Source organism: Priapulus caudatus, unplaced genomic scaffold, assembly GCF_000485595.1.
Source record: "Priapulus caudatus unplaced genomic scaffold, Priapulus_caudatus-5.0.1 Scaffold541, whole genome shotgun sequence".
NCBI lineage: Eukaryota > Metazoa > Priapulida > Priapulimorpha > Priapulimorphida > Priapulidae > Priapulus > Priapulus caudatus.
This window is the reverse complement of record NW_014577602.1, coordinates 73514-84351: the sequence shown is the minus strand read 5'-3', so window position 1 is coordinate 84351 and position 10838 is coordinate 73514. Positions and strand designations below refer to the sequence as shown.

Below are 10838 nucleotides of genomic sequence, written 5' to 3'. Positions count from 1 at the left end.
TTCTTTATACGCTCTTGTCTATATCTATAACTATTTTCTCGCAGTAAATTATCTAACTATAACTATAACAAATTTTTGTTTCAATAAATTTCGATGTATAACCTTCAACAAAACTTGCTTTGCCCCTATAGCACTACCACCATGCTAAAGCAACTACCATTTAGGCATTTCGTTGCGAGGTCTTTGATTAGACATCTTAGATCATGCAAGGTACACCATATATAATGGAAGTGCAGGATTCTATCAGACTTGCTCGACCGTGATATTAGCACAATGCCTGTGGATACCACAGTTAACATCACGGTGACTGTGATTACATGGTTACCACGGTTACCACCAAGGTACACACGATTTTACCATGGTTACGATCATGATGAGTGTGACTGCTGTGGTTACCTTTACTGTAAGACATACTGGTGGGTGATCGTTAAACTTGCAGATGCTCAGATGTCAGCCGGTCGTATCTGCCGCTCTCCCTCACTGAGAAAGATGTTGCGAGCTCTGAGGAGAAGGTAGGCTCCCATCTGTCGCTTCTCACCGATGGACCATGTCGAGGCAATGCTGTAGAAATCCCCCTTCTTCTGGTTTGTCAGGTGACCCAACCCTACATGTGTGAAATGCCATCCATGTTAATGCAAGTACAGAAAACCTGTAAACAATTCATTCCTTCAACTGAAAAGTTACAGATGTTAGTAGAGTATTGCAGTATATTGTTACACCATCTAATCCTACGTGTTAAAAAGATGATGTTAGCCGATTAATGCAGAATATTTTTACACCACCTAATATAGATATTCAAATACAGAATATTCGTAAACAATTTATTCCTACACGTGAAAAGATACCGATGTTCTGACCAAAATTCAGAGCGACACCCAACAGGGGACGACACAAGCAGTGTCGCCATTTTGTGCGGCATTCGACACTCAGGTGGCGGCGACAGCTCGAGACTAGGGGGCGTCGCGAGGCACAGCGCTGCCCCCTGGTGGCGACGGACTCACCGAGGGCTTCGATCATGCAGGCTTCGCGCGTGTACGCCTCGACAGGGATGACGTTCTGGAAGCAGTGCAGGGAGACGACACCGAGACCCTCGCTCCAGATGTCACGGATGTGCTGCAGCTTCCTACCCAGCGTCTGTATGCAGCAACAACATGTGTATGTATGTGTGTGTGCATTTGTGTGTGTGTGTGTGTGTGTGTGTGTGTGTGTGTGTGTGTGTGTGTGTGTGTGTGTGTGTGTATGTGTGCATGCGTGCGTGCGCATGTACGGACGTATATATGTATGTACATATTATGTACACACTCACGGACGCACGCGTGCACGCATACATATACGTATGCATGCATGTAGGTGTTTACACATGTATGTAAACATACAGATGCGAGCATGCATCAATATGATGTACTTTCCTTTGCAGCACATAACATATAGGTAGTAACTGCAACTCGAGTTATGCGAGTATCATCGTTGAAAAAAAAGTTTTACTTCATTTCCTGAGGCGATGATTCGCGTGTTAAAATGACAGCTGAATCTCAGCCAAATGACCTCACATAAAAAAAACTTGCACAAGATTCCCCCGACCCGCATCGCACGACAGCGTGACGGAGGATCGTCATACCTTTTTCTTTTTCGCTGTCGCCGTCGGCCGGAGAGCCTCGTAGAAGTGGCTGTAGGGACGCGACCTCTTGCCCTTGCCGACGTAGAAGACGGCGGCGAAGAATGCGGCCGAGCACTCGGCGTCCGACATCGCGGCGCAGCGTAATGGAAGGTTGTCTGTCACGCGCGGATCTGCAACGTCAGACGTAAAGATGCGGTGGCATATATATATATATATATATTATACATAGACAAATGGGTATTATCAGGAGTAGATAATAGGGATCCTATTAGGGACCCTATTAGATAATAGGGACCCTATTATCTACTCCTGGTATTATAAATTGACAAGTAATATCATCAGGAGTGTATCATATAGAGATATATCTCTATATTATACACTCCTGATATCATATTATTATTATGTCTTATATATTATAAAAGCTAGTACACAAACACACGTGTGCACGCACATGCATGCACACCAGGTCTCTCCCTGAGTCTTTAACAAGTGTCGCCTCCCACATGCCTGATCTTCCAGCCGTGTTTGGCAATCCCAACACAGACATACTGTGTCTGCTGACACAGCTGAACTATACGTCTCTGAACTGATCAAATTTACCTTTGTATTCGAGCTTATGACACTTGTAATTGACTCCAAGTGGTACAACCCCTTCCAGGGCCCATAAACATGCCTTCTGAAATTCTTGGGGAGAACCCTGTATATATATATATATATCAGGGTAAAAAATTCACGGGAGCGATGAGCTCTTCAAACCTCCGAAATTGCTCCCGTGAGGCTCAAAATAGCTTCCGTAAAATTATTGACGAGAGCAATTTTTTCCACAGACTTGAAAAAGGGCTCCCATGTAAAAAAAATTTTTTTTCCCTGATATATATATGTATATATACATATATATTGCAAATGCCCACGTACAATTCTACTACTCTCTCTCTAGAAGATAAGAGCCTTATACCTAACAGGAGGTAGTTGAATGAGGACTTGAGGTTGCCTTCTCGCCACTTGCGGTTCGGGTCAGCCTGGCTGAATGCCTGGCACATTAACCGTTCCCGCTCCGCAAAGCTTGCCATCGGAAACTTGCCCGATATCGCCTTCTGTACCTCCGAACAATACTGATCTGTAACAAACCATTAAACAAAGATAAACCCGACAGAAATGTGAGAGAAATGGGTCCAAAGAAAAATAATACTGTTGTAGAAATATTGTCTAGTAAAAACATCTTAGTTGCAACTTTTCAACCTCAATCGTTAGTCACGAGTAAAACAATCAAGGTGGAAAACTAAAATTTGATGCTTCAGATTTTTAACGGATATAGCGCAATCAAACAATACTGGAACAAATCAAAACTGAACAACATCATAATAATCTAACCATTGTTGAAACCAAGAGTAATTAGAACATCGTCGGAACAACCCAGAATTGGAAAATCGTTCGAACAAAAAGTAACTGGAACACTGTCAGAACAAAACAGAATTGGAACGTTGTGGGAACAAAACGCAATCAGGACATCGTCGTCGTAACAAACAAAATCAGGACATCATCGTAACAAAACAGAATCAGGACATTGTCAGGACAAATCGGAATCGGAACGTACCTGTGTGGCCCCTCCGCGGGAGACTGGGGCGTCTGTAGAGCCGCGCAAGCCGCCGCAGGTAGACGCACCGCGTCGACGCCGTCACCGGTCCCGGATCGTCGTGCTGCTCCCTCAGCGCTGCGTGCAATCTTGAGTCGCTCAGCTGCTGCAGGCAGGACGGCACCGACACCCGGGATATCTCCGATAACACGTCGGAGAGCCGGGATGCATCTGACAGCACAGATGCAGAGGCGGGGGGCCCCATTACCCGATCGTCCCTCCGGGAGGGGGCGCCGTTGAGGACGGATGTTGTCGTCGCGAGCGGTGCGTCGGGTGGACGAGCCGAGCGTAACGCGGGGGCGCCGGCGTGCGTCTCCTCGTCGACGTCGCAATCCGTCGCCGTCTCGTAGTCCCGCCAGTCGCACGACGTCGCCGCCGTCGTGGTTTCGGCTTCACCTTCCGACTGCGTGCCGGAAGCTGCGAAGGTGCTGTCGTCTCGCTGGCTCGACGCGTCCCTGCCCCCGCACGCCGCGGCTGCCGGGCAGCGTCGCTCGACCAGCGAGACGCCCTCGCCCGCGTCCGTGTACAGGTACTCCGAGACGACCTCGTCCTCCGCCGCGACCCCGCCACGTGACCCCGAGGTCGACGAGAGGTCATCCGTCATCATGCTGTCGGTGAACGCGGTGGGGAGCCCCCCGGGAAGGAACCGCGACGACCACCAGTTCTCCTCGCCTCCTCCTCCTCCGGTCGCGGCCGCTTCGTCTCCTCCACGCAGCACACTCCTCTTCGCTTCGTACCCAGTTCCGCCTTCGTTCGTCCACGCCTGCCGCATGTTACGATGCGCGATCGAGTCGCTGTCCGCTTCTGGCCGCGTCGGCGTTTCCCCCGCAGTCTCGAATGCTTGCCAGGGGGCGCCACCGATGACCCGACCGACCGCCTTTCCTGGACTCGTCTCTCCACGAACTGTGGGAGCGATCGCGCCACCGCCCGGCCGCGTGTCTGACAAGTTGAGCTCACGCATGTTTGCGACAAGGTCGCCACTGCCAAGGTCGCCACTGCCAAGGTTGCCACTGCAAAGGTCACTGTTGCCAAGGTCACTGTTGCCAAGGTCACCGCTACCGAGGCTGTCGTGTGCCGTGTGGAAGCTTGCCGTCACGTCGCTCAACACGGGCGACCCCGCCGGCGCCCTCTGGTGGAGGACGACATGGTCGGGCGACGTCGCGTCGATGTAGTGCGTTGCCTGGTCCCAGGAGCGAAGTGATTTCCGCCGAGCATCGGGATAGATGGCGCTGGCATCTTGATACATGCTCCAACTGGTGTCTCGACAGGGGTCGTGGTGTGAGGTGCTCGTGTCTTGAAGATGGTCATAGGTGGCGCTGGCCTCATGACGCGGGCCGTAGGTGGCGCTGGCATCACGAAGCAGGTCGTAGGTGGCTCTGCTGTCTCGGCAGGGGTCGTGGTGCGAGGCACTGGTGTCTCTACAGGGGCCGTTGTGTGAGGCACTGGTGTCTCTACAGGGGGCGTGGTGCGAGGCACTGGGGGCTCTACAGGGGCCGTTGTGCGAGGCTCTGGTGTCTCGACAGGGGCCGTTGTGCGAGGCACTGGTGTCTCGACAGGGGGCGTGGTGCAAGGCACTGATGTCTCGACTGGGATCGGGGTGCGAGGCACTGATGTCCCGCCAAGGGACATGGTATGAGGCGCTGCTGTCTCGATACATGCTCCAGCTGGTGTCTGGGAGTGTCTCGTCCCCTGCGTTGGCTGCGGAAACGAACGCTGACTGACTGAGACTTGGGAAGAATCGTCTGTCCAAGACAGTCAGATTCCCTATAATAGTACACAAACACTAATAATTAAACGCAAGCAATGAAGCAATAAAATTGCCATTCAGCCAACATCAGACCCTGTGCAGCACTCTGACATGAAATCTGGTTAAAGAAATGAGATGAAGACGATTAAAAATTGCATACTTCCATCATGTAAATATAGTAAGTCATTTAATATCATATGGATTGAGTATAGTCATTGTAAGGTGTCGGGTCAGGTTATATGCATGCTGTGATAGCTAACATTTCAGACCAGCCATCTTCTGAAAGCTAAAGGTACTCTACCAGGTATGATTGTTAAATCTGCTTAACAACCGTGAAATACAAATTACAGCAGGTCAAGTTCAATGTGAGTTAGTGATAAATAGTTATGGTAATAAATACGGCTTCGTCTGTTAAAATTAGTGACATGAGATGAAGAACAAAATCTCACGAGATGTCAGAATATCAATGTTGATGTGGCACATGGTTAGATTGTAATCATTGTGGTAAAATTACACATCAGTAATATGCTGGTATCAATAGTCATATGTGTGTGTGTGTGTGCTGCGGTAATCTGAAATCTTGATCATTTTAATGTAATGTGCTTAGCTGCATATAATTACTATAGCTGCAATAATGCATGTAATTACATATGAATGTAATTTGCAGGTAAAGCTATAATGCAATTTATTATCCACACACTGTGCCTATTGAAATAGGGATATATTTATTTTAACAGTAATTTGATTTTTCATAACATTTCTGCTAGTCAGTCTCTCTAATGTCACATTACGTGCATCTCCGAACATTTTATATATATATTTTATATCGTGAACCTATGTATACTGTAGCGTGTTGGTTCAGGATATAAGCGTTGTGTACGCGGAGAAATAATTTTACGAAATTGCATACCGCATTGTGTCAATGCAGCTTTGGTGTGGTGTGTGTAGCAGTCAACTATATAAATAAACCAGTGCATAACCACTAGGTTGCATGTGTTATGTGGGAGTGTTGTAAGAATGTTTAAGTTTATATCAGAATAGTGTCAATTAGCATGTTGGACTGCTCTCTGGACAGCTGGAGCAAATAAAATATCTGGTCAGTACATGTTTAAAATAAACCTGAACGTGGGAATGCAATGGTGCTTTCTAAAGATTATACCAAGAGTAGATAATATAACATCTTAACATGTTATATTATCAACTCTTGATTATAGTTTAAAGGATAAGTGTCGGACTCCTCAGCAAAAATTTCATCAAATAATTTTTATATACATTATTTTAGTTAGTATCTTGAAGAATAAGTGACCCAAATCTAAGCAATATTAATAATACAGAAACCACAGAAAAGTGAACATTAGAAAACCCCACCCTGAAAATGCTTTGCTTATGAGCGAGTTTGCTTTAAAAACCTAGTCTGAAATTTAAGTGATAATGCACAATTATTAAATTATTTTAATAACTAATATTCACAACTGGTTAATGGTCGATCAGTTTACATGTAAAACGGATTGAATTAGTATAATGGCTGCAGAATTATGTTACACCGTAAAAAACTACAAATGCCAAGATTTGTACAAAACAACTCATTCAACGACTACAGAGATATTTGTGACCGTGAGTGCAAGTATACATATCTAAATGCATATATTGATTATAATAATTATGTAATCATGATAATTCTCAGAGGAATAGGGAACCAGAATTGGAATCACTGGGAGGGACAAGAAAGGGCAATGTTACCAGCTAGTTCACTTTCTTTATCACAATCATTACATGGACTTGGGTACTATGTCAGGCTCTAACCAGGAGGCCAAAATTCATCGATGGTTTGCACTGTTTAGGGTGGATCTTCATTTCATACTTACTGTGGCTGTAATTACTTATGAGCAAATTTACATAATCTGAGTTGTCGTACCGCATGGTATTACTGTACCAGCAACCGAAACACATACTAAAATTGCACCAGTAAATATGACTATGGTGTTTTGGTGCTTAGATGAGGTAGATCTGAATTGAAAACAGTGGTGGATTGATCGACAACGTTAAGATAATATTGATGGAGATTTAATGCTTGAAATTCATTATCATTGTGATTTACCACTTCTGTTACTTTGTATAGCGAGTTATACAAAAATGAAACATGGTTTAAGTGTGAGTGCAACATTTAAAGAACATGACAGTGTCCACTGACTCAGTTCCAACGTGTAGTCATTCTCTCCGTCCTCCTGCTGACTGCTTTTCACCTCCTCCTGGGCCTGCTTTAGGTGGGCAATACACACCGGGTCGCCATTTTGCTGAAGTGAATAACAAACAAATGACATCCTCTTCATCACAGCAAGACGACCCACCCTTTCAGCCTAGCACACTCTTTCTAATCTCGTCTAGCTAAACCAGTTTATACAGGTTTTTCACGTGTGGACGCCAAATTGTCGACTCTGTGGTACTTTGTTAATGAGCAGTGTTTCTAGAGTATCCAATTACAATGCTGATTGGCTTGAGCGATGTGTCAAGCACTACAGGTGGGTAGGTCAATTCAATGCACACTGAACCATGATGCACCATACTCGTAGGGAAAGTTTTTGACACATTTGATGATTGAATGTATTGTAAAACATAGATGTTTAAGAGTTAGTCATGACCCATGCTGCATTGCCAAACATTGACTTTTAGAACATCTTATTCCAACAATGATTGGCTAGAACTCCAAGTCAATCACTCCCGGAGGATAGGTCAATCAGTTAAGTAATAATTTCCCATTAGTTAAATGTTAATTTCTTATTAGTTAATTACTAATCGTGATTAATTGATTTCAAATTATTTGTTAGTTAATTTATTACTTTCCTGTTAATTCATTAAGAATTACCCATTAGAAAACTATTAATTTCCCGCTAGTTAATTATTAATTTGTTGTTAGTTAAGTGTTAATTACCCGTGCGAGGTCAAGGGCATCATCACCATCCTCGTCCATGAGGAACGGATCTGCACCATTGGCAAGCAAGAGGTGAAGCACCTCTTGTTTTCCCCAGATGGCGCTAACATGCAAGGGCGTCAGTCCCTCAGATGACCTGGTGAATACAAGCAAATAGTAAAACTTTTGAGAAGATACTAGATCTCAGGTTGATCCCACTCACACCAAGAGCAAGAATCGTAGAAGGAATATTTTTAGTATGATGCACTGCTCAAGGAAATATTAGGATATACCTATGCTAGGGGCCAATTTTGTTGGTACCGCATAATATCTACTAGTTAAAACCAAGCGGCACGGTTCAGATATTGCCTGTTATCAACCGTAGACACACAAATCACTTATTTTTGGATGCACTTCGTGCAACGTTCGACATGTTACGTGACTAAATAGGCAATAAAGAGACTCACCCATTGCATGATTACCTGATCTTAGATCAATCCTAACTCAATCATAGACTTGACTCACCACTGCAATCACCTTTACCTGTTTAGACACAGACAAAAGATAACGAGGGATGCAGCATTCACCTGACATTAGGGTCAGCACTGTGACACAGCATTAGCCGGACAAAGTCCAGTGCATGGTCAGAGTCTGTACCAACGGCGAGGTGGAACGGTGTAGCATCCTCGCGTAGAAGGTGGTTGGGATCAGCCCCACTCTCCAGTAGATCCTTTGCTCGGCTGAAACGACAGCGAACACTGCATGCGTAATGTATTGTCATCTTCGAATAGTTTCACTGGATTCAATGATTATATTGAGAGTAATTTTATTTCATGATGAATTTTTGACAGCAAGTTTTTTTTTATATCAAATTAATTAGATAGATTTATCATAAAATAAACTTACTCTAAATAATATGTTATGGCTTATGCATAAACCTATTCCATTATTCACGTGGTCAGCTATGCACATGTACATAACCAATAACCATACTAGTAAATGCTGGATGCAACATTCTTCCAAGGCCATGACCACTGTAAAAGTAGGAGACCTGCCAAGAATTCTGACCGTTACATTACAAAAGTAATTTCGGGCGACTGCACGCTGTCTTACGCTTCCTGTCAGTACAGGAATGCATGCGGATGGCCGCTCACGACGACACATCCATTCATTCTCATTCCACTCTCGTCTTTTTCACGGCTGGTCGATTTTTCAGCGACAGGCACACAAACGTGTTCAAACAAGCTCACGTACAAACACCCATGCAGTGTTGCTGCATAAATAGCAGTAACAAACACGAATGGAGCAAGATAAATACAGCCATTTGTATATCAAATTGCATACATTTATCAATGGATCAATGATATTTTTGAGAAACTTGAAAAAATGTCAAACAAATTTGTAAAGGGCATAGATTATTTAAGATTACTAGAATTACTAAATGATGCATGCTGCTGCATATAAACTATAGATGAGTCACTTCACTCGCGATATTAACACAGACATCTGTTAAGATGGTACTGCCAATAAAGAACATATGATTCCAGATATATACTTACACCAGATCTTCAGACTTTATAGATTCCAAAAGAAGTGCTGCGTATTTCTCAGCCATTGCACCTGCAAATGTACAGAACACAAATTTATAGGCAAGCAGACAATGAAAGTTATTTACAATCGTTGCTTTAGATACACTATACTACAAGTATCTATGCACATGAACAGTAACTAGGGTCAGCAAAGAAGACACAAACAAATAAACAAATAACAATAAAGAGACAAGTTGGGACAGCAGCTGGGGTTAACTCACATGAAGCCAAAGGGAGCTAAAAAAGTTACAGAGGTTCATGTACATACTACACACATGTACTATCACAGTTTGGCTTTATATACATATATGGGAGCAAGGAGCTTCCTTAGCAGAACAGTTATCAGTAGATATTAAAGTTGGATGACAGAAAGTCAGTGCTATTGCAGGTGCAAGTGCTCGATTTTATGTAGTGGCTGATTTAGATTTCAGATATGAATTAGACCACGGTTTACAAAAAAAGCTAAAAATGACCTGAATTCAGTAAAAATTTGGGGATTAATATTCAGGCCAAAGAATGGTAACATGATGCTTAGAAGTCGATAAATCATTGAACAATATGAAAGAAGTAATTCTGACCAATGGAAATATGACCAAACATCTGAAGCAAACTGTTACATAGAACAGATGCGAGTTTACAACTGAGCAATGGAATTTAACCGGAAATCTGAATCCTGTTGTAAACCCTTACAATTGCACTTTGTAACTCGTTGGTGAACGAAAGCACACGTATACCTACTATTACTAATTACTAATTACTATTTAGTATAGTGCTCTATAATAGTATAATAGTATTTTGCATAATACTCTACTATACTGCACTAAGAAAACTACCACAAAACTTCTTGGGATTCTTTACATCGTCTGAGATTTGGATTGTGGCAAAAGTTGTCTATGGATTTCTATGCTAATCATGTCAATACATCGCTGTATTTTGTACGAGCAGCCAGATCAACAAGAGAAATGAACTATTAGCATTTATTACCTAAACTATGTAAAGATTGTACATTTTTCCACTCAACAACTTCCTGTTGAGCAGGTTATGTTTTCAATTTCCGTGTCTGTATCTACACTGGTGTATGGAGAGTAGCTCACTACTAAGAAAACTACAAGTGGAGTGCATGCATCGATGTTAATTGTAATGGAGTGAGGAGCATATTTGAACGAACAGGTGATACACTAGTGATAACAGAGTTTGGTATAGAGTTTCCATCGCTAACAGATCATGGAATAGAAGAGAACCTGAAGTGCAATTCACTCTCTAACGCTGTAATACTTGTAATGGGTTATATGTTGTATATAAGGCAAGGCTCGACACTAACTTTTTTTTTCAGTGGCCCGATC

At 43.4% G+C, this 10838-nt stretch overlaps 1 protein-coding gene across 1 annotated transcript in view; it reads right to left on the bottom strand.

Annotated features, from left to right (window-relative positions):
- Positions 1–10838, bottom strand: part of LOC106811446 — a 13413-nt gene continuing 2575 nt past the window's right edge. Inside the window, exons 2-10 of the mRNA XM_014815064.1 lie at positions 9466–9526; positions 8494–8646; positions 7928–8063; positions 7190–7292; positions 3213–5015; positions 2574–2735; positions 1619–1788; positions 1002–1134; positions 1–604 (exon numbers count right to left, since the gene is read on the bottom strand). Coding sequence (XP_014670550.1) covers positions 444–604; positions 1002–1134; positions 1619–1788; positions 2574–2735; positions 3213–5015; positions 7190–7292; positions 7928–8063; positions 8494–8646; positions 9466–9521 — 2877 coding nt within the window. The 5' untranslated portion in view covers positions 9522–9526 and the 3' untranslated portion in view covers positions 1–443. The remainder of the gene's footprint in view (positions 605–1001; positions 1135–1618; positions 1789–2573; positions 2736–3212; positions 5016–7189; positions 7293–7927; positions 8064–8493; positions 8647–9465; positions 9527–10838) is intronic.